The sequence below is a fragment of the Argentina silus genome (genome assembly GCF_951799395.1).
Source record: "Argentina silus genome assembly, chromosome: 6".
Classification (NCBI taxonomy): domain Eukaryota; kingdom Metazoa; phylum Chordata; class Actinopteri; order Argentiniformes; family Argentinidae; genus Argentina; species Argentina silus.
Genome location: NC_139660.1, coordinates 17,613,519 through 17,640,935, shown reverse-complemented (window position 1 = coordinate 17,640,935; position 27,417 = coordinate 17,613,519). Strand labels below are relative to the sequence as shown.

Here is a 27,417-nt window from a genome sequence, read left to right as displayed (position 1 = left end):
GTTGGTGCTCTCTACCGCCAGGACACATCACACACACACACACACATAGAGGGAGATCCGGATGTGTGTGTGTGTGTGTGTGTGTGTGTGTGTGTGTGTGCGTGTGCGTTTGCGTGCGTGTGCGTGTGTGTGTGTGTGTATGTGTCTGTCTGTCTATGTGTCTGTATGCCTGTGACTATCACTGGTCTTCCAAACAGGTCCAACTCAGCACGATCCAAGCCCAGCTCAATAGTGTTCCACAAAGTCAGAATCGACTGCCTGTCTGTGCTGTACAAAGGCAGTCGCTGGTATGGTCAGCCCTGTGTGATGCTGTGCTGGTCCTGGTACAGCATGGAGCAGAGTGATTTACCAAACTATGACTCAGTCTATGACTCAGTCTCCCACTGCCTGAGGAGAGCAGCAGCACTCTGGGTCTCTGACTCTAAATGGCACCCTGCAGAGAGTGGCTTTAGACTCCGGAATCACCACCGTCTTCTACTACCACCAGCAGCCGAACACAAAATGGCCCGGTCAGAGTGATGCTTTTTGCCCCAGAGAGAGAGAGAGCTAGAGAGAGAGAGAGAGGGGAGGGGAGGGAGGACTGCAGAGAGAGGAATGGTCAACGGACGTCCGGGCCTTTAGGCTACTCCGTTCACGCTGCATTAGCGGTACCGCTCAGGGGAGAGAGGTTCTGTGAGAGGCCCACTGGTCAAACATAAAGTGGCTCATCCCCAGCCTGCTGTGGGTGTTATACTGTATAACACACACTGCACTGCGTTGGCCCAAAAACAGGCTGGCCCCCATTCGGCAGGAGAATAGTGGAATCGTGGAAACCTGTTAATCTCTGCAGGTCCTGGAGTGAGAGCCAAACATCTGTCCTCCTCAGAAGAGTGTTTCTGTTGTTGCCACCTTATCTAAGGTAACAGGACGTAAGATTCAGACGTATATTTCCGAAAAGGAACACAAGCGAGTGGTGGAGCCCATGGAGAAGGTCAGCACGGAATCCTTGGTGGAGTAGAGAAGACATCCAGTAGAGAGGCAGTCAAGTGAACTCCATATGACCTGCTTGAATGTCTTAGTACTCCACATGAACCAGGAAGTAGATGCTGTTATAAAATAATCTCCACTGGATTGTTTGATACTGCCCCCGTTACGTAGAGCTCCTGCAGTTGGAGACTCGGACATGCTATAGTGGCTGGATCTTACATGATGCACTACTCTGGCTAGTTGTGAGGCAAAGTGACGCTCGGAGTCCCTCCCCTCTGTCTCTCCACTATCTCTCTCTCTCTCTCTCTCTCTCTCTCTCTCTCTCTCTCTGGCTTTAGCTGCTCATGACCTATTTCACTCTCCCGCGAGGTCTTAATAACTTAACCTGATTAGGGCCAATGTCAACACCCCCCCCTGCCCTGAGCCTAGCAAAGGCAGCAAGAGCCTGAACCGCATTACACCACTACACACACACTGTCACATATAGACACACAAACACACACACACGTGTAGATAGTTCATTTTTTGTTTGTACATTGTTCCTTTTTGCATACACTCACATACAGTACAGTACACGCACACTCACATACAGTACAGCGAGGGAATCAAATCAATACAAATCCTCCTTTTTTTCTCACTCAATTACTGCCTCGGCCTAAATGAGTGGTCTGGCACTAAAACACATTTAAGTCCTACGCATCTGGTTGGCCATCTGTGCAGCCGCAGTGGGACCGCAGGGCTCTATCTCTCTCTCTCTCTCTCTCTCTCTCTCTCTCTCTCTCTCTTCCTCACCATCCTCCTCTCTCTCTCTCTCTCTCTCTCTCTCTCTCTCTCTCTCTCTCTCTCTTCCTCACCATCCTCCTCTCTCTGCCATAAGAGGGAGAGAAGGCACCTCTAATTACACACAATGCAAAAAGCCTGACCCTGCTTTCAACCCAGCAGGGTTAATTCTCCCAACAATACTTTCCTTAACTGAGAAAATAACTATATCAGGGTGAGGGAAAAGGCAAAAAGAGGGAAAGAGAGCTGTGTCACAGTTTGCCTGCTACAGTGCATGTATTTATCTCCAGTACATAGGCAGGTTTCTATGCTGAATCAGATCCTAGGGGGATGTCCTGGCAGCTCTTCAACCTTTTAGCATTAGCCTGCCCTGGAGCCGAGCTGCAGCAAAGCAGCTTGCTGTGCTGTAATGTTTCCGCCTGTAAGTCCCTGTCGACATGTCTCCGTCACAGCCCCTCACACTTTAATCAGATGTCCCCAACTAGGGCCATCCAGGGGCTAGGGCCATCCAGAGGACAGGGCCACCCAGGCCACTGTAGCCCCAATGTAGCCTTATTCATCATGACCCCAATAACCAGGACAGTAAATCTTCAAAGGGAGCCTGCCGAGCCCCAGGTCATAGCACCGTTTCAGGACGACACAGAAAGAAAATGCCTGCCAGTTTTTATAAATGTTTTAATTTTCTCCCTCCTTTCTTTTTCCCGCTATTCTGCCCATAAAGGCAAGATGGCCGCCCCTTCACCCCCCCCCCAGAGGGAGTCGGAGGCTGCTGCCAAGGCAATCAGAGGAAAGGGGGAGGGGAACAAGCTTATCCAATCAAATCTCTCCTCTCTGCTGAGTGTCCCCACAGGCGCTGGTTAGCAGTGCAGTGACATCACAAAGCAACATGACTCAACATGTTACCATGAGAAGCACATAGCCTCGCTACAGTATAAAACACTGTATTAAACACATCCACCAGCAAAATGGCAGGAGGAGGAGGAGGAAGAGGAGGAAGAGGATGGGGTGAGAGAGAAAGAGAACACGAGAATGCGAGAGTGGAAGTGTGTGTGAGAGACATCTCCTATATCTATGGTAGAGACTGTAAGGGATGGAAAAAATGGTCTTGTCGTTGTCTAAGTAGTTCATACCTCTCCAACGGAATCTACAATAGCGTATCGGTTCCCAGAGTTCTCCAGCCACATGAGTCAATGAGTGAAAATCAGTCTCTGTTCAGTGATTGCCTGTGACTATCAAGTGAGAAACGGATCACCCCACCGGCGAACACAGATTACCCAAACACATCAATCAAACATGATCAATACTTTCCAACTGCCAGAATCTAGTGTTACGTAGTACTGTAAACAATTCCAGAAAGGTTGTCTTCACACACACTGATACACACAAAACACACACACACACACACACACACACACACACACACACACATTTAGAACTGATAATAGCAGGCTAACAAGCAGGCACACTCACCGTATGGCGAGAAGCTCATGACCTGTCTTGTCATCAGGGACCTCTGGATGATCCCCTGTTGGTTGAAGAACAGAGGGACCATACATCAGCAACTTATGTAAGAAGAAATGTGTGTGTGTGTGTGTGTGTGTGTGTGTGTGTGTGTGTGTGTGTGTGTGTGTGTGTCTGTGTCTGTGTGTGTGTGCGTGCATGTGTGCATGAGTGCACGTGTGTGTGTGTGCGCTTGCGTGCATGTGTGTGTGCCCATCCCACTCACGTCCGCTGATCTTGGTGCTGACTCTCTGTGCCAGGGCGGTGCTCTGTGCCAGCTGCTCTCTGAAGCTCTGACCCATGTAATAGTCGATGTCGTTGGCCCGCAGCAGCTCCTCGAAGCCCTTGGTGGTGTCGCCCAGGTGCTGGGTGAGGATGTGGCACATGCCGCGCCCCTCACGCATACGCTGGCGCAGGTGGGACAGCTCACGGGCCTGGGCCTGGATCAGGGTGTCAAATTTCCTAGAAAAGGTTTAGAGGAAGAGGTCAAGAGTCAATATCAGACTGCTTCACCGACTGACAACATGGTTAACCTGGAAACGAACCAACAGTGTCATGAGTGGCTGTGGAGAGGTGCTGTGGGCCATCTGTGTGTCATTTGGGTTATCACTGGGCAGAATGCCCCATCCCCCCCTTCTAAGGCACAGCTAGGAAAAAGGGGGCAGACAGGGGACACTGTTTTCCCACCAAAGTCTGGCTCCTAGCTCCCTCACCCTGAGGGGTGCACAAGAACATCACCGCGTCTTCCTCTCTCCCTATAGTGGTGAACTTCTTGGCCCTGTCCTCACCCTGCTCCACTCCCCCAGGCACGGGGGGACAATCTGGGACACTGAGCTGTCGGTCGGGGGTGTTTGTGATGTGGGGGGTCTGGGGGCGTTTGTAAATGAGCAGCTTGAATTCAACAGAATACATCTAACCTAACCCCAACCCATCAGACTAACTGCATAGTGGAACATCTCTATTTATATTAGAATGGCAGCTGTATTCTGGTGTATAGGCTGGCCTAGGGTGAGCGAATCTAAAACCCCCAAATGTGGGGTTCACAAGGGAATGATTTTGTGAGACATTCGCAGGACAGTGTACAGGAATAAATAAAATGGCAGGCAACGGATCACATTCACAAGACGACATAGGTCTACTGTATTAAGGTCCAGAAGCATTTCTAGGATTTGCACACATTCAGTGGTGGTACCTACCCAGTCCAGGTGGCAGCCTTGCCCTCCTCGGGTGGCACCTTGGGCACCTGGGGCCCTTTGCCCTTCCTCAGCTGATCCTCCAGGGCACCCACGCGGGTCACCAGCTCCTGCAGGTCCTTGTCGGGCCGCGGGTGGCGAGGGGAGGGTCCCAGGCCGTCAGACGACTGCCAACCCTCGTCGTCCTCCAGGCCGCTCTGGGAGGGCGAGGCCTGGAAGCCCCAGTTGACCTTGCGGGGGGTGGAGTCGCTGGAGATGGAGCGCAGGCGGCTCTGGAGGTTGCGGATCACCCCCTGGGAGCGGGAGAGTTGGGAGCGGAGGTCCTCCACCAGTCGCCGGAGAGATGAGAGGTCCTCGTCCCCTGGAGCCACGGCCACGGCCACGGCCACGGCCTTGCCTTTATCCACGGAGCCCCACCACCACTGAGAGCCACCCTCCAGAGAGGTGCACATCTCTAGATCGTCAAACTCTGCCGGTCAGAAGGAGGAATGGGATAGTGGGTTAAGACTGCTGACGGTGACTGTGAACCATTTCCTCATCAAACACAACAAAATAGTAAGTCATAATTCAGGGAAATCTTTCAGTAAGACTTTCAGCTCTGTTTTGTCCGCTTGAGGCTCAACAACAGCAGTTTGTGTTATCTGTGTTGTTATGGCGTGTTCAGTAGTGCCACAGTACCTGGGCTGCTGGTGTCCTCCCTCTCCGCCTCGTTCTCACTGCGGCCACACGTCTCATAGCCCAGGTCCTGTAGGTCCACCTGGATCTGCTTACTGTCCTGCTGCACCGACGTCTCCGCTGAGAGAGACAGAGAGAGAGAGAGAGAGAGAGAGAGACAGAGAGACAGAGAGAGAGAGAGAGAGAGATGTTACACACTACACAATATTTTTTTAGTGTGTGTGTGTGTGTGTGTGTGTGTGTGTGTGTGTGTGTGTGTGTGTGTGTGTGTGTGCGTGCGTGCGTGCCTGCATGTGTGTGTGTGTGTGTGTGTGTGTGCGTGCGGGTGTGTATACACTCACTCAATAGCTCTCTGTAGTCTTTGAGCTGTTCTGCCTGGGCCTGAACTGTGGCTTCAGACACCATGAGTCTCTCCTGCAGCTCCTTGCTCTCCTGCTGGAGACGGACAGCCTTCTCACACATCACAGTCTCCAGCGCGCTCTGCTGCCTGCTGCCGGCCCCTCCCACCTCCAGGTCATCATCCTGTGCCTGTCACACACAGGACCAGAGCAATGGCAATGTCAGGGCCTGTCACAATACTTGAAATGCATATTTAATGTATTACTTTTCATTTCTTTCTGTAAGGTAGCCTAATCACCAAGATAAGTCGACTGGTTATTACTCCCTAGACACAGTCATTTACCAAAAAACGACAGTATTTTCACACCTCATGAGAAAGCTCCACTCATGAGATGGATCTACTATACATTTGCAAATGAAAGATTGTCTGAGTGTTCTGTGAGCGGACAGCTCCCTCTACCTGTGTGGAGTGGGACAGCAGGGCTCCCAGGTCCAGAGACACAGGCCGGCTGCACCTCCTCTTCCCCTGGGGGTCTCTCAGCTGGGGTCCGGGGGCACTGCGTTTAGACTGGAGTTCACACAGCTCCTCAGGGTCCTCCCACATCTCTAGCCCTGACTCCTCTTCCTCCTCCAGAACATCCTCATCCTCCTGTTCTTCCTCCTCCTCCTGTTCTTCCTCCTCCTCCTCCTCCTCTAGGACCCTTTGTTCGTCACTCAGGTCATTCCCAAGCTGTCTTCCTGTCAGGTGACCATTCTTCAGCCCCTCGTTCTCCATACGCACACTTAAGAGGGCTTTCCTGTGAGAGAGAAAGAGAAGAGAGAGAGAGAGAGAGAGAGAGAACACAGCCAAACTTCAGAATCAGCTTCTGCTGACACCTCTCATCTCCACTATATCTGCACTGTTTGACGGTCACTTGAGCATAAAATGTAAAATGTCTGTGTATGCCTCTCTAATTTACGTATATAAGAAAACAGTGGATATCTGGTTCAAAGAAGTGAAAGTAGGCCATATACATTTGATACGTTTCACACATGTTCTTGCATGTTTCATTAAGGTTCTGTCTGTGTGGTTGTTACCTCATCTGGGACAGGGAGGAGAAGCCTGCCTTCTCCAGCTGAGCTTTGAGCTCCCCCAGTTCTCTCTCCACCACCCTCTTCTGCTCCACCAACTGCTTGACCTCCATCAGCCCCTGGCCCTCACCAGCTGCATCCTGGGATAGCTTCCCCTTCCCCGGTCCTCCACGCTGCTGTGGGCTCTGATTGGAGGAGAGACCAGAAAGGTCTGAGCATGCGAAAGCTTGTCACAGTATGTATGGATGACAGAGGTTGATAACTAGGACTAGTGGCTAGGCAAGATACAACATGACAGGCTTGTGAGAGAGCCGTATGAAGCTTCAGTACTGGTTCAGTAACAAGAGGGTCTATGGTGAGAATATTAAACTGCACAGTGTTTCTGTCAAGTAGTTCGATCTTGAGGTAAATTTGTGAGGAACTGAAAGTACAGTGGAGGACTACTGGTATTACTGTAGGTAATGACAAACTTCAGAAAATAAGATCCGTTTTTAAAACGTTGATTGCATAAGATAAGAACCAGGGTTGGATAAAGTCATATGTTTATGCTCTACCTGCATGGAGGCGAGGGATTGAGCCGTCAGTTTAGAGTCATCTTCCTCAATGCTGTCGGCGTACTCACTGGCATCGTCATCATCTTCTTCGTCCTCATCTGAGCTGAACTCTGGAGAGAGAAAATAGTGCTGTTAGACAGTATACACAAAACATACTCATACCCAAGCTATTGAAACAAACAAATAAAAAGTGACACGAGAATCAAAGAGAATCGTTTGGATTTGTAGAGAACAGAATATTTCTTAAATGTCATGTTTGCTTTTGCCAATATACAATTCAACAACCATGTTAATACTGTATTATATATATACTGTATACCAGTATATACACTAGAAATCCTACCCTGAAGTAGACCTACTTGCACCCAAACCAATTCAAGCCACTTGAAAGATACTTCTGACTCTTAGCAAGGGACATTTTCAAACATTCCTCCCTTTATGTCATCAGCTCATGGTAGATGTTGCCCCTAGTCACAGATCTGGGAGATCAGCTGACCCAAGCTGAATCCTAACCTTCATCATTAATGGGGAAGATAATGGTTAATGGATAATGGTTCCATCACAGGATAAGATGGTCTAAACAGACACACTCAAACATTTCCTGTCAGGGGATCTCATCAAACAATCCCTACTAGTAGATACTTTAAGGGGAGATACCTAAATAAGTATGCTCTCATTCAATAGCATAGATATGTATGCTTCATCAATCAGGGCTAGACATAGATCATAGGTCAAATGAAATAGTGACATAGTGTAGGGTAAAATCCCCATGTATTATCAGTGGTAAACTCTCTTATTTACACTTGCAGATGTCTTTGATTTGGGGTACCACACCACTCAATGTTTTTAACATTAACATCATGACAATATTATGAATCAATATTATGATGTTCACAGTACTGCCAGGGCATCGGTTTTATAATGTGATTAAAGAGGTGCCGTCGGCTTTGGCTTTGAGTTCAGATGCAGAAATGCAATGCAGAATGCACATTCCTAAAAGGATTAAATGACATCGAGGCAACACACACAGTACTGTTTTTAATCATGTTGCCCATGTTTTTTTTTATTTACTTGGCCAGCTTTGGCCTTTAGGAAAATGTGAATGAAGGCTCATTCATAAAATGTAGGTCTAAGCACTAGATCTAGACCAGGCGGTAATCTCCTACCTTAAGCCAGTGATATAGGCTTAAAGGAGAGGTCTGAACAGCAGAAGGTATGCCAAGGCTCATTAGGTCCAGGATTATTGACTTCCCCTTGAGATGTGATTACTCAGATCTGCTCAACATGCAGACATGCAATGTTGTCTTTGTTTCTATGGAGACTGCAGTGGAGGCTGCAGGTACAAATTGGAGGATGGGTTCATAGTAATGCATGGAATGGAGTGAGGAATGGTTAAAACACATGTTTGATACCATTCCTCATGCATTACCCCTGATAGTACACCTACTATGCATCGATATTTAAAGAAACCAATGCAATTAGAGCATGTACTGTTAAAATTGGGGGCATTTACTGTATGTTACCCTACATTACCACTAAACGCCTATAGCAGATTTGAGTATGGTGAGAGGAATTGCTGGTAAGTGTATTGGAGAGAGTGATGTGATTCAGCTGTAATAGATGTATGCACAGTGTTTGTGAGGGAGAGGTCACAGAGGGACAGCTGAACCCAGGCCACCATGAACACCACCACCCAACAGAATACACAAGCTTTGTTTATTGAGCAGCTAAACATCATGGAAGGGGTTTGTATGCTCATACTTCAATGGACATTTCAGAGGACAGTCTGTGATGGTACTGTGCTTGTGACTTACATAGCAAATACCTCTGGCAGCAAAGCAACTTCTGCTATGTCAACAGAAGGTTCCTCTGTGAGACAGAGAGACATGTTGCTAAAATGTCTCTGGGAGAAGAAAAGCACAAATATTTGACATACCTCATGTCCAGGAGGGGAGTATGAGTTGGAACAGTATGTGCCATACTTACTGTGTTCTGGTGTGGCACTCATAAACAAGGTTATATAATTACCAGTCAAATCTAAAAGTCATTCATGGCTGCTGAATTGTAATTGGCCAAAAACATAACTTTCCAAAACTCCCTCTTAATCCTCAATGATATCACTATGAAATTGGTAGTGGTAGGTTAAGCATGTGTCATAAGTCAGACTTGTCAGAAAAGAAAACAGTATGAAAATGTCCATATATCATTTTTAAGCACACATTTCAGACACCAATTAGATCAACATTCAACAAATAGGAATAACTGAATTGCAGACACTGATCTAGCAACACAATACCATTCTATAGGGTAAATATCAATGGTACATGCTGTTGGTCATGCAAAGGCACACACACACACACACACATTATTAGCATAAATAACCATAAGTTATGACATAGCATAAAAACATCACCAATGCCAAATTAAAAAATCTGCTGCTATTGACACTATCATACAAAGTTAAAAATTGATTTTGTGTAAACATGATCCATAAAACCGTCTTGGCTCTTACCAGTTCCACAAATACAGAGAAACACACAAGGTCCTGTATACTTAGTAAACATAATCAAATACATTGCAGAGACAAAATGTCTATATTGATAATTGCACAAAGCTTCACAATAGTGTAAAACAAAAGACAAAAAATAACATTATCTTGCCAACATTGACACATGGATTAGAATCACCCGAAAAACCAGAGACCCATGTTAGAACACACATTAGTATGGCCCCAATTCTGTATGCAGAAAGAGCACCACTGCCCCCTGCAGCTCAGGATGTGCCATTACATACAGTGCCCCATGCTCCGTTGATGCCCACCTCCAAAATCAGCCTGCCTCTGGGCTGGCCTGGCCATTGCCATGGCAGCGTGTTGGGTCCTGGCAACGCCCTCTCTCTCCCTCAGCTCCTGCAGCTCATTGGTCAGTCTCTCTACTAGGGGCAGGCCTGACGGCTCCACCAGCTGCCTCTGGAAGTCCTACAAAAACAAGCGCACACACACACACACACACACACACACACGTCAATGGTATGAACACACTCACACTAGTTCATATATTTTGAATGCACACATAGCACAGCTTAAACACATACGTACCCACACAGAGGCCAACACACAAGCATATCCAACATACACTTTCAGCACACGCACACACACGTGACCCCACACTGACCTTGATGATGTCCTCTTTGACGAGCAAGGCCCTGGTGAGGGTGTCCAGCTGGGCAGCCTGTTTGTGGTTGTCAGTCTGGTTCTCTCTCTCCCTCCTTAGGGCCAGACGGAGCTCCTCCTGGAGGGCCTGGAGGTCCTGGAGGTCTGGACCTGACCCTGAGCCTACGCCCCCAGCACCGGCCCCGTAGGCCTGGGAGCCTGAGGTCAGCTGTCTGCGCAGCTCCTGCAATCGTACTGTCTGCTCACTCATCACCTCCCCCAGCCGGCCTGCAGAGTCCTGGGGAGGGGGGGAGAAAGGGAGGATGAGGGAGGATGAGGGAATAAAGTCAACTTTTTGGCTCAACTCAGCTACTCTACTGTCTCTCTCTCTCTCAAGGTTTTCCCCAATGTAGCTCAATTAACTGTGAGACCAAGACTGCGGGAGCAGGACACAGGCCTAAGGTCAGTTGGGCTGCGTTACCTGTAGGTACTGGTCCCTGGTGCCGATGGTGTTGAGCAGATCCTGGACCTGTGCTTGGTGCTCCTGGGCCTGACGGCTACGGTCTGACAGCAGTTCCTGGAACAGTGTCTCCTTCAGCTGCAGACGAGCCTTCAGCTCCTCCACCACCTCCCTGGGACCTGCCTTCACCTTACCCAGCAGAGCAGACGTCACGTCCTGGGAGGGACGAGGGAGGGAGGGAGGGAGGGAGGGAGGAGGAGAGAGAGAGACGGAGAAGGAGAGGGAGGGAGAGAAAGAGAGAGAAGGAGAGGGAATGGGAGAGAGAGAGAAGGAGAGGGCGAGGGAGAGAGGATGGAGAAATGTTTTTATTGTTATTGTGTTTGATGAATTGTAAATAAGAGTGAAGGTGAGAGACATTGAAACAGAGTTAACACACTGTCCTAGTCTCCTACCTCAGCCTCTTTGGTGCGTGTGTGCAGGGCGCTCTGTAGCTGGGTGATGAGTGTGTCTCTCTCTCTCAGGCTGCAGCTCTGTCTCTCCTCACTGTCCTGCTGGTGGCGCTGTACACTCCTCCACGCCTCAGACAGCTGCTCCAGCTCCAGACCCTTCCCCCGCAACAGCACCTCCAGACTCTAGGAAAACACACACACACACATGCACACACGCACACGCACACACACACACACACACACACACACACAGACAAAGACATGAGGAATTAATTCAGCTGTGTGTGTGTATTCGTTTATATGAATATTTATTAACAGTTCAGTGAACTGTTTATTTGCATTCGTGTGTGTGTTTATGCGTGTGTTTGTATGTGTGTGTGTGCGTATGTACGTGTGTGTGTTTGTATGTGTGTGTGTGTGTTTGTATGTATGTGTGTGCGCGCACGTGTGTGTGGACGTGTGTGTGTGAGTGTATGCGTGCGCACGTGTGTGTGTGTGTGTGTGTGTGTGTGTGTGCGTATGTACGTGTGTGTGTTTGTATGTGTGTGTGTGTGTTTGTATGTGTGTGTGTGTGCGCGCACGTGTGTGTGTGAGTGTATGTGTGCGCACGTGTGTGTGGATGTGTGGATGTGTGGATGTGTGGATGTGTGTGTGTGTGTGTGTTTACCGTGATGGTCTCCTCGTTGTTGGACAGTACACAGCGCTGTCTCTCCAGGTCTCTCTCTTTCTCCCGGAGCAGCAGCTGTAGCCGCCTCGTCTCTCCCTCCTTCTCCTCCACGCTGCGGAACCTCTCATCCACCGCTCTCTGAGGGGGGGGGGACACGACCGTCAATCACCACCCTACACCACCATGCCTAGACACATCAGGGGAGGCCGGTGGAGGTAGAAATCGGAGGACGGGCTCATTCTAATGCATGGAATGGATTGAGGAATAGTATCTCGATAGCCCGTCCTCCGATTTCTACCTCCACCAGCCTCCCGTGGAACACATGCACAGGGACCATTGCCCTCTCCTTCTCCTGTAGCTATGATCGTTGTTATTGCAGCTTCAACTCTCCATGTTTCTGCCTTCACATAGGTATTCAGTCAATTTAAGCAATATTTTCTACTACTGTACTGCATTTGTGTCCACTAGGGGGCAGAGTACAGTATGTTCCCTACCTCCAGAGCTCTGTCCCTCTCCTTGATGCGCTCTCGGAGCTTGTAGAGCAGAGAGTCCCTCTTCTCCCTGGGGTCCTGCTGCTGGTCCAGCATCTCTGAGTACTCCTGATAGACAGAGAGTGTGTTAGGGAGGTGTGTGAGTGTGTGCCTGTGTGTGTGTGTGTGTGTGTGTGTGTGTGTGCGTGTGTGTGTGTGTGTGTGTGTGTGTGTGTGTGTCTGACCTGCACTAGGTGCTCTTTGGTCTGCAGTGAGGTCCTCAGCTCTCTGATGGTGTTCTCTCTCCCCTCCGCCTCCCTCTGTCTCTCTCCCTCCTTCTCTCTCAGCTGTTCCTCCCTCTGCTGCAGCTCAGAACGAGCCTTCTCCAGAGCCAAGTGCAAGTCCTACAGAAGACACAACAGGTGTCATCACATGAGTCACAAACTCATATAATACCTGTTTACCCCCCAAAATAAAATCACTTATTCACAAAAAGAGAAAACCCCAACTGAAAAGTCATGCGCACACACACAGACAGACACACACACACACACACCTGGTTGTGTCTCTCAGTGCTGTGGCGGTGCTGTTGCGCCCCCTGCAGGTCGTTCTCCAGGCGGTGCAGGGCTCTGGTCAGGTCTTCTTCTCTCCTGCTGGCCTGGCGCTGAGCCCTCTGACCTGCCTCCAGCTCCAGCTGGGACTGGAACAGAGAGCCCTGGAGGGCCAGCACCTCCCCATGCCCTCGCATAAACTCTGCCCCAGACACCTGCACCCAGCACGGGGGACAGAGAGAGGATGAGGGGGGGGGAGAAGAACCAGAGAGGGACAGAGGGGGTAAACAGAGTGAGAGGGGTATACAGAGAGCTCTACACTGGGTCGAGTGCGCTCTCTCCCTACAAACAAACAGACTTCCCCATCTGTGTTGATAATATCAGTGATGGGGAGATGGTTAAACACTAACTGCCATTTAATCGATTCTGAAAACTGAATGCTCTGAGTGTGGTCTGATGAGATGCTTTATGGGCAATCTCAATCTTTATGGGCCATTTTTGAGGATGGGCACAAAGAAAAACAGACTCTATTCATGCTGTTGTATCTCTGTTGTTGTTGTTGTGTGTAGTGTGAGGGGCATGGTTTACCTGTATCTGCTGTAGCTGGTTTCTATTGGCTTGCTCTTTGAGAGAGCACAGCATGTTGTTCTGCTCCTCTATGAACCGGTACAACTCTACAGTCTGGGGAGGGAGACACACACACACACACACACACACACACACACACACACACACACACACACACACACACACACACACACACACACACACACACACACACAATAACATTAATATAATTACATTGTATCCTCACAGGTTAAGTCAAATACACAGTGACATGCTCTGTCATGCTGTGTCCTTTCTATTAAGACTCCATTGGTGTAATTTTGTCCCAAACACTGTTGTTCTCTTTGTCTCTCTCTCTCTTTCTCTCTCTCTCTCTCTCTATCTATCTCTCTCTCTGTGTACCTCTGTCTCCTTGGTGTTGACAGTGTCAGTGAGGTTCTGGACGTTGCGTTCCTGTCTCTCGGCCTCCTCTCTGACAGAGCGTAGTTCACACTCCATCTCCCCCATTCTCACCTGCAGCTTCTACACACACACACACACACACACACACACACACACACACACACACACACACACACACACACACACACACACACAGACACACATCAGCATCAGAGCACTGCCAAAGTTACAATGTTAACATATTTATACAGTGAAAGGCACTAATAAAAAAAAAGAGTGTCTCTTGCACTCTATTACAGGGTCTAGTAGGGTAAAAGGGGATGGTACAGTCCAGTGGAGGGGGGTATAGTACCTGGTTCCTAGTCTCACTCTCTCTGATCTTGGCCTGTAGAGACTGGACCTGGAGCTGGGCCTTCTGCAGCTCACTGACACACAGGCCAGCAGCACTCTCATACTGGCCTAGTTGGCCCTGCTGCTCATCGATCAGCTTCTGAAACACACACACAGAGAAGAGGTCCATGTTAATACAACACACACACACACACACACACACACACACACACACACACACACACACACACACACACACACACACACACTTTCCATGCCACTGTGTGAGAGCGGAAAGTGATGAGGTCAGCTCTCTGCTCTATGACTTCCTGAGGAACTCCCTGTTTCCACGGCAGCGTGCCGGTTATTTCCTTGTTTTTGTTTTCCAGATGTAGATATTCAACCACCCACTGTTGGGATGATCAAAATAAACCCAACTGCCACTGCCATGGTTACATCTCAAAAGAGCCATCTTTGTCATTGTGTACAATATGAATGAATGTTTGAATCTGTGTATTGTCTAATAGGAAGAGAGAGAGAGAGAGAGAGAGAGAGAGAGAGAGAGAGAGAGAGAGAGAGAGAGAGAATAATGCCTTGTCATGTCAGCGCTGTCCAATCCTCCTTGGGCTATTTAGGTAGGGTATCACCTAGGATATGTGTGGGATGATCCTCTCCCTCATGCTGGGATGTAAACTCATTACAGATGGCCTATCCATGAGGACACAAGACACACGCGCGCACATGCACACGCACACACAAACACACACAGGCACACAGGCACACAGACACACAGACACACAGACTCCTACCGGGCTCTAATGACCACCCGCTGTTCTATCAGCTCAACAGATCAACATAAGGCCTAAGAGGCCGGCCAACAGTATCACTATCAACACTCCATCTACACTACAACAAACCACACTGGAAAATCACTGCACTGTCCCTGCAGGACACTACCACTGGGTTCCACTGACCACTTCTCTGGTCTGCAGGTATTGTTAGAACCTGGCTGTTCCAGGTTCATTACATAATAGCATTATCAGCGAATCAGAGTCTATTCTATGCTATCAGCCTGGCGAGCGCTGATAGGCCTAGCGTCTGAGTAAATATTAACATGACAAAGGAAGTTATGGAGGAGGATCAGACAAAGGAGAGCCTGTCACAGGAGACACATTGCAACCCGTAGCAACCATTGCCATGGCTACGGACGTGTTGCTACGAGGAGAGAAGGGGCAGTTTCCGTTCCATAGAGGTGTAATCAAGGCACTGGCTGTTGTTCAGCAGTGTGAGAGGGAGACTAAGAGGATGAGTACTGGGAGTAGACTTGACCTTGTTCACTCTCAAATAATAGGCATACATTATTGAATGTTCCTGGCTGTGTGGATGATAATATTCATATTGTATCTTCTAGTACTCCTTGATTTGAAACTGCTGAATTGCCCACAAATAACCTTGAAAGCCAGCCTCCTCCCTAGCCCCGGCCCCAGCCCTAGCCCTAGCTCCAGCCCTGCAGAATCTGGGCCTCCCAAGTCTCAGTGTATCTGTATCTAAAGGATGTTGTTCTGCTACCTGCTGGAAGCGGAAGGGCACACACTGCACATAGTCATCCAGCCATTGCTCCTCCATCTCAGCCAGCTCCACCTGAAGCTCCTGCTGGGTGCCGGGGGTCACCACCTCCGGCACAGGGTGGGGGTAGAGCTCACAGTCTGTAGCCCCTACGTAGGGGGTCCTGAGGGGCAGGGATAGGGGGAGGAGAGGGTCCAGTTTGGCTTTGACCAGGACTGGCAGCTTGCTGCCCTGTTGCGTCTTGACAGGCCTGTACTCCCAGGTCCTCACCAGACTGAGAGCCAGCTCCAGCCCAGAGACAGAACCCTCTCTGGGGGGGTCATCCCACTGGGGGTCCCTCCTCAGAACCCCCCTTGGTTCTTTCTCTCCCCCCCCCCCCTCCTCCTCCTCCTCTCGGTGAGCTGGGCAGGGCCGAGCCGCATCCACAGCTGTATCCAGGGACTCCACAGACGAGGCCACGCTGGGGCTCATCCTCCCTGGATCACCGTCACACAGGGTCCTGTCACTCTCCGGCCCGCCGGGAGGGGAGTCGGAGGGTACGGGAGTGACCTCTGACCCCGTGGAGGAGTGCTCTTCTCCTTCTCCCCCCATGGCGCTGTCTGAGTAGCGGGTGGAGGGTCCACAAGACGTGCTCCTCCTGTCCACCCGCCGGGGGACCTTACAGACAGCCTCGTAGTCTGAATCAGCCACACGGAGAGCCGCGCACCCCCGGCACCGCCTGGAGCGATGCCCAGGGAGGGCCTCTGTTCCTGTGCACTGGTGGTGGTGGTGATGGGGGTTGTGCTGGGGCTGGGGCTCCAGGGCAGGAGGAGTCTGCTGCTCCTCTTGGTCTGCCCAGGACTCGTAGACAGAGTAGGCCAGGTCGTCCTGGATCAGATCGCTGTATCTGGCCTCCTGCAGACCTGAGAGGTCCACCACTGGGGCGGGGGTGTCCTCTGACCCCCCCTCTGTACCTGCCACCCCAGTCCCAGGGACAGTGTTGTCCTCTGTGTTGTTCTTGCGGTAGAGACCTCCGATGCACTGGCGCAGACGGTCCTTCTCCAGCAGCAGCTTGTGCAGACGCTCTAAGGACAGAGCTTCCACGCGGGCGATGACCGTGTCAAAACGGTACATGCGGTCCAGCATGAAGGCGCACTTGGAGCAGGCAAACTCTCCTCGGCCGTCGCGGGACAGCTCGCGCCCCAGGGCGTGGGACAGGAGCACCTGCAGGTTGAGTTTGGAGGCCGGGTGGAAGATCCATCGCCGTTGGTTACCACAGAGCTCGCGAGCGCAGATCCTGCACACATCCTTCATCTTCACGTCCAACATCACAGTGTGGCTATGGGTCAGTGGTTGCTATGGTATAGGTCTATATGAAATAAAGTGTGTACCTGTACCCTACAGTATAAGCCGTTTGGAAAGATCTAAATAAATACTATATAAATAAATAAATATGTCCCAAGTAGTAAAAGTTATTCCATTGAATTAGCTGCAATGAACATTCAGACTATCTTCTGATGTTGCTGTTGTACAAAGTCATCAGTGCATCCGTGCTAAACATAGAACACGGAAACAGGCCATCTTCGCATTTCGGCGCAGTGATTTGTTTGAGGCATGATGATTTGTTTAAAATGATCATTCTGGGAATATAAAGGAAAATATATTCGTTTAGGTTTCTCTTGTGATAAACGCAGAAATGAATACTGTAGGCTTCGTTACAGTATCACTGCCCTGCGGCAGACCACAGTTTCAGTTCCTCGATGAAACAATGTTGCCGACCCAAACTGATACAGCCAGGAAATCAAGCATGCTGGTCTTATTTCCAAATGAAAGATATCACGCGATTACTCGGTAAATGATCATCTCATTCGTTTCTGAAAAAGCTCACAAGGCTCTAAAATGACATCTTCAGTGTCCCATCGCCGCTAATCCGACATGAACTGGGAATCCATCCGACGAAAACGATGCCAACAGCAATAGGCGTCCCAGTATAAAAGGCGTCAGTGTACCGTTATCTTCCTGATACGTGGTAGCGGTTCATCAGACGGTGAGACGAGGGGAGAGGTTGTTACGGAGAGATTTCCAAGGGGTGCATTCCGAACACGGGCGATAATGACAACGCTGACACAGCGCAGCCAGTCACACTGGAATGTACCATTTCACTGAAACAGGGGAGGCTGTAGATTCCTCCTCCTCTATGCTTATGCCTGACAGTCTCAGTCTCCATCAGCTACATTATATAACAACCCAACATCAATATAGACGAACTATACTTCCATACACTTATCTTTTATCCCTGTCAAGTTTCTCCTATCCAATTTCATATTCATGTGAATGAAAATGACAGCATATGTGGTTGGGATCGCATATTATTTCATAACAACCTCAACTATCTATCTGATTAGGTATGTGTTTTATGACAAAAGCTATATCCCATTGTATCCTTTTATCATTATTAATACCAATGTCATAGAAATTAACAGGTTACAGCGAAGGGACTCAATTTCACTTCAACTGGGCACTACGTTTGAGCTTGAAATGATATATTAGGCTGACATTTCCTGCTAATTTCTTTGAAATGTTTCTCTCCATTGTGTTGTGTAGTCCGAGAATGAGTTCATCCCTCCCCTGAGGCAGGAATGTTCCAGCGGCACCCAGGCTAGCTGGCCTCACATGCATGTCAGCCAAAAAGAGGGGGATCAAGGAGGAGGAGGAGGAGGAGGAGGAGAAAGGAGGAGAAGGGTCACTGGGAATCACATGATGTTGTACAATGTTGAAAGCCCAAAGTTGAGCCCAAAGCCTGCTGCTTTTCAAAAAGCCAAGCCAATTCCCAGGCACACACCAGCCTCCCAACACATGGATCTTCCCCCTATCTTTCATTCAGAACACTTGTTTATGTTGATATAACATGATGAGATCTGGTTTGTTTTCTTCATGGGAGAGAACGGACCCCTGTAGGCCTGTACCCTTGGACAACATTTGTCACCCAAGAAGCTGTAATAATTGAACCCTTGAGACAAGATGCCATAACAGTGATCAACCCTAAGGAGACCCGCAATCAAATATCTATTAATCCTAATCAGTGAGAATTACCAAACCTTCATTACTGATTACTTCCACTGTTTATTTCTCTAGAAGGGACAGAAATAGCAGTGACACAAAGAAAGTCATAAAGAAGGGTTGACTATGTAAATAGATTTTCCTATAGCAATGTCTCTCTCTCTCTCTCTTGTTGGTCCACCGTGTAAACAGCCAATTTCCTCTGTTACACATCATGGGCTTTTTAAAGTGACTTCCTATGTTTAACTGTCAGACAGTGATGGGATTGCAATCATAGCAGGCGTCAGTTGGAGACCAAGTTTAACCTTGGAATAACAATCTAACAATATCAATCTGTGTATGTGGTCTGTGTGTGTGTGTGTGTGTGTGTGTGTGTGTGTGTGTGTGTGTGTGTGTGTGTGTGTGTGTGTGTGTGTGTGTGTGTGTGTGTGTGTGTGTGTGTGTGTGTGTGTGTGTTGACACACAATAAATACATCAGCGTGACCCTGTGTTTTTGATTAACTCTGCAAAACATGATGCAAGCAAACAGGAAAAGGAAAGTGATAATAAACCCACTAGACAGCTGTATATAACTAAATATGAAATACATGTTCCATTACAACAAAACAGACATCCTTGCATCATCTTTCCAAACAACCATCATAGCAGCACACAAAAATGAAGAATGCAGCTGAATCAAAATCCTACAACATTCATCATACTCCTGATGGAAAGAGTTACTGTTATCTAAATCAGTGTATCGGAGATGAGTGATCCATGTTTTCCCAAATGTGATCCTTGTTATACCTGTGTGTGTGTGTGTGTGTGTGTGTGTGTGTGTGCGTGTGTGTGTGTGTGTGTGTGTGTGTGTGTGTGTGTGTGTGTGTATGTGTGTGTGTTTGTGTGTCCTCCCTCTCTTATGTGCAATGTGCTTTGAGTCCCATTAGGTGGCGATCTCTGACCATTGTCCCAGGGAGGAGATGAGGGGGGGGGGGGTTGGGAAGGCTCTATACTGTATACACTGGTCCTGGAGGGTGGTACTAGCTACAGGCCTTGAGTTCATGCACACATTTAGGGCAAACTGTTTCAGCTTGCCGTCAGTTACATGAAACGCGACTAACACTCCTGCTCAGTGTTCGTTCCTGTGTGTTTGTGTGCGTCTGTTCCCAAAGTGGGTGCAAAATCACAGAGATCACAGCCTTCAAGATTGACACAGCATATTTCACATCCTCTTGGTGAGTGGCAGGAGGATGGCTGGGCTAACGCCCCACGTACCTGCATCTCCTGCTGGATATGGCGCTTATCCCGGCCCATCTCACCACGGAGCAACTATGGGCAAAAGAGGACCGAGTCGTTAGACAATAAGAGAGATATGGACCGCATTGGCTGCTAGTGTGCAAGACTTTATCACGGCAATAACATGATACGATGATGTACTGAATAATTATGACCCCAATTTCTGATATCTTGTTCCTCAAGAAATTGGGGAAATGAATACATGATTGCATGAATTGCATGATGGAACTTGCTTGAAAAGTCAGAATCTGTAAGAAATCTGTTTTCTAAGACAGGGTATCATGGTTTAGTGTCAGTTAAAAGGTACAGTACATTTAAAAATAGTCACAGATGCACTATGGGGCCATCTCACCCATAAACTCCATCTGTGCCTATCACCATGGAGGTGAGTGCTAGCCTCTCATGTGCCAGGCGTCTGACCTACATACACATGTTTATAAATACGGTTAGATATCTGAACCACTTCAGAACCACCATCTGGGTTCATGTTCATGCCCTTGGGAGGGAGGGGGAGGAGGGGGGGCAAGGCCGTGTGTGTGTGTGTGTGTGTGTGTGTGTGTGTGTGTGTGTGTGTGTGTGTGTGTGTGTGTGTGTGTGTGTGTGTGTGTGTGTGTGTATGTCCCAAATATCTGAGCAGTTGTAAGTACAGTGGAGTAGGAGCTCACATGCCAAATCACTTATCAGAACCAGAGACGGCAAGTCTCAGTGAGTCATAACTAAATGTCACCCAGTGTCTAATGTGTGGACAGGACATGATTTGTACAGTCGGTCTGTCTTCATTTATAAATAAAGGTACATGGTGGAGCATTTGAGTGCACGGGCCCTACTTCAGTTTCTACTGACTTTTTTCAGCCCTACACCCCATTAGACATACGTGTACATGTGTTTCTGTCGTAATGAGTGCTGTAGGTGAACTTCAGTGAAGCGGAGGGCTTGTGCAGACGTACCTCTGCATCCCTCTCTTTCTTATGGAGGGAGGACGAGAAGTTGTGAACTTGGACCTCCAGCTCTCTGACCAGGGCCTCCCTGGAGCTCAGTGACTGGGTCAACTCCTCAATCACTCTACGAGAGAGAGAGAGAGAGAGAGAGAGAGAGAGAGAGAGAGAGAGAGAGAGAGGTGAACACATGAAGATCACATGTGCGATCCATTTCAATATGTGGACACTGGACAGTATGAGGACAGCATGTGAGACCCGACACTGGCACTGTGTCCCAGTAGCATGCCAGTGGCCAGTGGAGGCTGGTGGAGGTAGAAACCGGAGGACAGGCTCAATGTAATGCATGGAATGGAATGAGGAATGATATCAAGCCCGTTCTCTGATTTCTGCCTCTACCAGCCTCCCCTGCCGTGTCTCCATCAGTCCTATCGGTGTCATTTTAAAAGTCAATCAATCAAATGTCAAAGTCAACACTGATGCCAATGTTAATGTCAGTGGTAGAAATACTCAGCTGTATGGGTATGGGGTAGAGGAAGTACTGAACAACCTTGCCACCCATACCAGTCTCGCCTCACCACCACGTGTGCTCACCTGTCTTTGTCTGCCAGGGCCTCCTCCTGATCCAGGGGTCCCAGAGTGCCCTCACACCCCTCCATCTTCATCATCATCTCCCTCTCCAGGGCTTGGCAGCGCTGGGACTCCACCTCTGCCAGAGAGGCCATCTTCTCAGCCTCGCCTCGCGCTAGCTGGGCCTCCTACAACACAACACATCATATGGGGGCTGTGTAGGGCTGTGTAGGGCTGTGTAAGGTTGTGTAAGGCTGTGTAAGGCTATGTAAGGCTGTGTAAGGCTGTGTAGGGCTGTGTAGGGCTGTGTAAGGCTGTGTAGGGCTGTGTAAGGCTGTGTAAGGCTGTGTAAGGCTGTGTAGGGCTGTGTAAGGCTGTGTAAGGCTGTGTAGGGCTGTGTAAGGCTGTGTAGGGCTGTGTAGGGCTGTGTAAGGCTGTGTAGGGCTGTGTAAGGCTGTGTAAGGCTGTGTAAGGCTGTGTAGGGCTGTGTAAGGCTGTGTAGGGCTGTGTAGGGCTGTGTAAGGCTGTGTAGGGCTGTGTAAGGCTGTGTAGGGCTGTGTAAGGCTGTGTAGGGCTGTGTAAGGCTGTGTAAGGCTGTGTAGGGCTGTGTAAGGCTGTGTAGGGCTGTGTAGGGCTGTGTAAGGCTGTGTAGGGCTGTGTAGGTAAACGGACTATATCATCAAAACCGGCTGTCTATCAATGTGGTGTGTGGGTGTGCATGTGTGTGCATGTGTGTGTGTGTGTGTGTGTGTGTGTGTGTGTGTGTGTGTGTGTGTGTGTGTGTGTGTGTGTGTGTGTGTGTATGTGTGCGCGCGCACGAGTGTGTGTACCTCCTGCAGCAGCTGGACCTTGGTCTCCAGGAGCTCCTGCATGTGGTTGATCTCCTCCTGCCTCTCCTCACGGCAACGCTGCTGCTCAGCATCATTCTCATTGGTCAGGCTCTCTGCTGTCGACCTATAGGACCACACAAATATGATGATACGGCTTTAGAGCAGGAAGTCAAAATGCATAATGTGAAACTTAACTTAACTTAGCATCAACATGAGAAGAAACAGTCACACAAGCTGTGAAACGTGTATGTTTTGACCTTCGGGCCTGATTTATGACAAAGAGAAGCGACAGAGGCTTTGTGTGTTTGATACCATCTCTCATTGGGTCCCATGCATTATAATGAGACAGCTGTCCTCTGATTTCTACCTCCACTAGCCTCCCCTGCTGTATGTAAGACCTGAAGGTCCCCTTGGTTGGGGGCAACACAACAGTCACTCAATAATGCATGAGTGCAATAGAAAACCTGGCCTGCATACTGCAGCATATGGCTCTCTGAAACAATTAACACACATGATTTATTAATGCCAAGTCACTTAGACAGCTAACATCAGTCGGTGTGTGAGTAACCTACTGACAACGTCCTCACAATACTGTGTCTGGTGTATTGCGATGTTACCATACAAAAGACACAAAGTCAGGTTAGATCAATGGCTGTGGTGTCCTTACACACTGCCTCTCAGGACAATTGATCTCAATGAAAGGATGAACTGACCTTTGAGAACTGGACAAACAGTAAACTGCGTGAGCACAGGCTTAAGTCAATGTTTGCTAAATGTCTCTCGCTTTGTATTGCAGTGTTTGCCAATCGCTGTAGCCTACGAATCAAGAGCTTTTCATGAAACCTAAAGGCAAAAAAACAGTCTCTCTTTCCCGCCTCTCTAGAGTGATACCGTAAGATATAATACAATCAAGGGATGAAGGCTTGCTGCCCTCTCGCTGTAACTAAGCATCAGAGGGAGGTTGTTGTTTAGTGTATCGTGGTCGTCTGACAGTTGTCAGTATCGTATACAGTAGATGTTCTATCATAGCCTCTCACTCAGCACCCAACAATAAACCAGGGCTGCTCTCAAGAGAGGGCCACTATAACGACCTTCCACTTTGTATCTTTTTATAACTTATTAATGATAGTCACAGAGCTGACCCAGTGTTTATTTATGCCTCAGAGAGAGAGAGAGAGAGAGAGAGCACCACCTGGCCCTGGCCCTCCTTCCAGCCGTAGACTCTCCACGACAGGGAAAAGGAACCATACACTAGAACCAGACTGTACTCCTCTGGGACTGCAATGTCTGACGGCTTTCACTGCCTTGATAAAGCACTTAACTGACAGATTAAAATAACCATAGCTCAATATGCAGTGCTGATTAATACATGTAATTAATGTTAATAGACTGATTCATTAAGGTGGTCATGTATGGAGGTGCTGATTGATAGAGAGTTGTGTAATTGATGTGTCATGCTGTTTTTCATACAATGGCCCTAATGTTTCTCTACCGTAATGAGAAGAAAATAAACTGGTTGGTAGAGGTGGGAAGGAGGACGGTGAAAGAGTGATCTATGAGATGGTGTCATGGAGAGTGAAACTGAATGATGGTCTGTAGGGTGTGTGTGTGTGAGAGAGTGAATAATGGTCTATAGGGTATGTGTGTGTGTGTCTGTGTGTGTGTGTGTGTGTGTGTGTGTTTGTGTGTGTGTGTGTGTGTGTGTGCGTGCGTGCGTGCGTGCGTGCGTGCGTGCGTGTGTGCAACCATGAGAGACAGCTGATCTATTGGCAGGTGTTGGGGCTCAAATAGTCCCCCACTCAGCCAAGCAACCCAACGGCAGCCCCCCCTCCCCCTCCCCCCCTCTCTCTACCTCTTCTTCATCCCTTCATCTTTAGTCCCTAACCACACAGACATACTTCGTCCTCTTCAAAAGGCTTTTTATCGCCCTCTCTACACAGGGCATTCCACAGGGCTCTGGCTGTGTTGTGTTAGCCTGGTGACATGGCAGAAAGAGAGAGAGAGAGAGAGAGAGGGGTCTGTTGGCCCACATGCCCTGAGGGCAGCAGTAGTCTGCACCGTGAACAGCAGGAATCACACTCGGGGAAACTTAGCTCTCATCTCAACCACTGGACTGTGAGGGAAGGATTTATCTTTCTACTTCACTTCAGACTGTGAAGTGAGGCATCATTTGGTCTCTTTTGTGCGTTAAGGACATTCACAGTAGGGAACAGTGGTGTACTCACAGAGCCTTGTCCAGAAACTGCTGCTTCTCCTGTAGCTCCTGCTTCAGGCTCTCCACCTCCACCTTCAACTCAATGTTCTGGAAGAAACGACCCAAACATACAGTATCAAACAGCTGCTCAACCATGTGTGTATGAGAGAGGCATGGGTTGAGTTTTGGTTATTTCCTGTACATTTAGATGATAGTTATGGTTCATTGGTTTATAATAGTTGTTTGGAGCCCTTTCACCTTTCTCCTGAGCTCAAACTAGTACTGGGGGGGGGGGGGGGGGGGGGGGGGGGGTAGTGGGTCAACGAGTGGGTCACTCTCTGATCATAACACCACTGGGCCAGAATGAGTGTCACAAAAATGTCAAATGTTGCTAGTATGTCAACTCAATACATAGCACCTGTTATGTGTATATCCCAGTAGAAGACACCGAGGCTGCCGTGCTACATTTAGAAAGCATGTCCTTAGAACACATACTGCATACAGTAGAAGCAGTATTTACACCTCATGATACTAAACTAACTACAAAATGAGTGTCTCCCAAAACACACGTGAAATGCTGACCCATATCTAAGAGTTAAACAGGACTATAAATAGAAGAGTGGGATATTAGCACCTGTTCAGTCTCCCCAAAGCCCCCACTCAACCCCCACACACTGCCCTCACCGTCCAGCCCACAGGCCCCTCACTACCCTCACCGCCCAGCCCCCAGCCCCCAGCCCCCAGCCCCCTCACTACCCTCACCGCCCAGCCCCCAGCCCCCAGCCCCCTCACTACCCTCACCCCCCACCCCCAGCAACAGGGACACATTTAACTCCAGACACTAGAGTAGGGCAGCAACAGTTTACAAATGACTGACTATAGCATTTGAGTGTTTACTGTATGATGTATGACTTCCCCCACAACAAAGATGTGCCATTCATCCCACTGTGAACACTGTGTATGTGCCCACATGTACCTACTATAGCACATGTAAACACACACACACACATGAACACATTGCATGTACATGCACGAGCATACGTACACACACGCACGCACACGCATGCAGGCACGTACGCATGCATGCAGGCACACACACACACACACACACACACACACACACACACACACAGGAAGTCCAGATACGAGTAGATGCTTGTGATTCTGTGCTCTGTAAGGCCTGAGGGTTCCAGCTGTTATCTAGGTCACTGGGCCTGTAATTAATGACTGAAACAGGGTTAACCAGATCACTCAGCCGTGTGTCTCTGTAGATGCTCTGGGACGTCCACACAGCCGTGTCCCTATTCTCTCCAGCATTACTGTATATTCTGATGCACATGAGTCAAGCGCTTTGCAGCAGGGACATTAAGCAGGAGCAAAAGAAGACTATCGTGTGTGTGTGTGTGTGTGTGCAAAAGCATCGTTGATCTGCATTTCAATGTAATAATTCATCATATTTGGAGGAGATTGCCCAGTGATGCAAACATTATAATGGGATGGTGTTTTCATGACACGGTCTTCCTATCTCTATGTCCGCGCTGTGGATAATCAGCTGGGGGAGATCAACCTTTAGAAGTCTTCAGCTCAGGGAGTTGCTGGAAAGATGATCTTCATGCATCAGATGGAATACCCCGCTGCACGCTGTGCCTAACAACTCCCCGTGCCTGTGACAATATTGACGATATGAATGCCAACGCAGCATATTATCACGATGATCTTTGATTACAGCAGGTGTCTCTGGCTGAGGCTGCAGTGTGGACGTGCCATAGGGAGTCATAGAGAGCTGATATGGTATTAGGTGTTAGATATTAGGTACAGTATATGATAAGGCTATGTAGCCATAGGGTAAGTTTAGTTCATAAACTAGATGGTGATATACCACGACTGTCATAGGCTACCTAGTTTGACGGTATACTACAGTGTGGTCAGAGGGACAGAAAGCTGATCTGTTTGAGACAGAGAGCCCGACACTGAGGGCTTCACTGGGGGTCACTGATTGGTGGCGTCAGAGGGATTCTCTCTAATCCTATTGGCTCACTGCCCCCTGTCCAGACAGCAGCTGCGAGGGTATCACCTTTGAAACTGCAACCGGTCTTGACCAGTCTAACCTGCTCAGTCATCTAAGCCATAGTAGGTCTGTTTTGACAGTTATGTAAATACAGTACAACTTTGAGCCCATCCTATAATGTTAGAGACGCATTGACTGTGCATTATAGATCATTAGTGACACAAAAACTACTTTTTTATGTGAGAAGTTATGGCTTCTCAAAAGCCGAAATGCTTTTCAGCCCACAGCTGTGATACCTGCTATAGTGCTGTATGTTGGTCTACTGTACTTCAAACAACATGTTCACTCTCAATCTCTTAGAGATATGTTTTGTCCCAAGATAGTGATTTATATTTTGCATGAAAAAGATACAAACCTTTTATTGCCACACAACCAATCATATTCAACAGTCATACAGTCTCTATTTGTCCTTGGACCGGGCCTACTCTATCTCTGAGCACAGATCAGTTCTCTACAGACAGAGCTGTGTGTTTGACAGCTCCTGTTAACACTCAGAGACAGGTCTGAGACCTGCTGTCAGAACTAGTTACCGTCACTGCCAGGGAGCTGCAGCCTAAACAATCAACAGAAACACGGCTGCAAACACTCTCAACAGTCATAGTCTAAACAGAAACATAGGGCCCAGGATAGTACAGTAAGCCAGAAACACACACACACACACACACGCACACACACACACACACACACACACACACACACGCACAAACTCACACACTCACACATAAAATACACCTATTCACCCAATGCATACATTTGACGAGATTTAAATAAATCCTCTGCTCAGCCCAACTTGGCAAAACTACCCCTTCTCATCC

The 27,417-nt window shown here is 48.6% G+C and overlaps 1 protein-coding gene across 4 annotated transcripts in view; it reads right to left on the bottom strand.

Moving 5' to 3' along the window:
- The window catches only part of pde4dip (phosphodiesterase 4D interacting protein), a 58,647-nt gene that overhangs the window by 11,079 nt on the left and 20,151 nt on the right, over positions 1-27,417 (bottom strand). For 2 of the 4 annotated variants that reach the window (XM_083672186.1, XM_083672187.1), the window contains exons 1-20: positions 15,695-17,068; positions 14,148-14,285; positions 13,796-13,915; positions 13,415-13,507; positions 12,832-13,041; positions 12,521-12,679; positions 12,300-12,404; positions 11,806-11,943; positions 11,142-11,321; positions 10,711-10,905; positions 10,252-10,527; positions 9,899-10,055; positions 7,079-7,188; positions 6,531-6,709; positions 5,914-6,250; positions 5,456-5,642; positions 5,118-5,234; positions 4,443-4,908; positions 3,473-3,708; positions 3,217-3,271 (exon numbers count right to left, since the gene is read on the bottom strand). In XM_083672186.1, the coding sequence (XP_083528312.1) occupies positions 3,217-3,271; positions 3,473-3,708; positions 4,443-4,908; positions 5,118-5,234; positions 5,456-5,642; positions 5,914-6,250; positions 6,531-6,709; positions 7,079-7,188; positions 9,899-10,055; positions 10,252-10,527; positions 10,711-10,905; positions 11,142-11,321; positions 11,806-11,943; positions 12,300-12,404; positions 12,521-12,679; positions 12,832-13,041; positions 13,415-13,507; positions 13,796-13,915; positions 14,148-14,285; positions 15,695-16,999 (4,763 nt within the window). In that variant the 5' untranslated portion in view covers positions 17,000-17,068. Of the gene's footprint in view, positions 1-3,216; positions 3,272-3,472; positions 3,709-4,442; positions 4,909-5,117; positions 5,235-5,455; positions 5,643-5,913; positions 6,251-6,530; positions 6,710-7,078; positions 7,189-9,898; positions 10,056-10,251; positions 10,528-10,710; positions 10,906-11,141; positions 11,322-11,805; positions 11,944-12,299; positions 12,405-12,520; positions 12,680-12,831; positions 13,042-13,414; positions 13,508-13,795; positions 13,916-14,147; positions 14,286-15,694; positions 17,069-19,984; positions 20,039-20,952; positions 21,068-21,534; positions 21,699-22,340; positions 22,465-24,565; positions 24,643-27,417 lie in introns of those variants that run through there. The other 2 variants (XM_083672188.1, XM_083672189.1) reach the window with 2 other exon arrangements.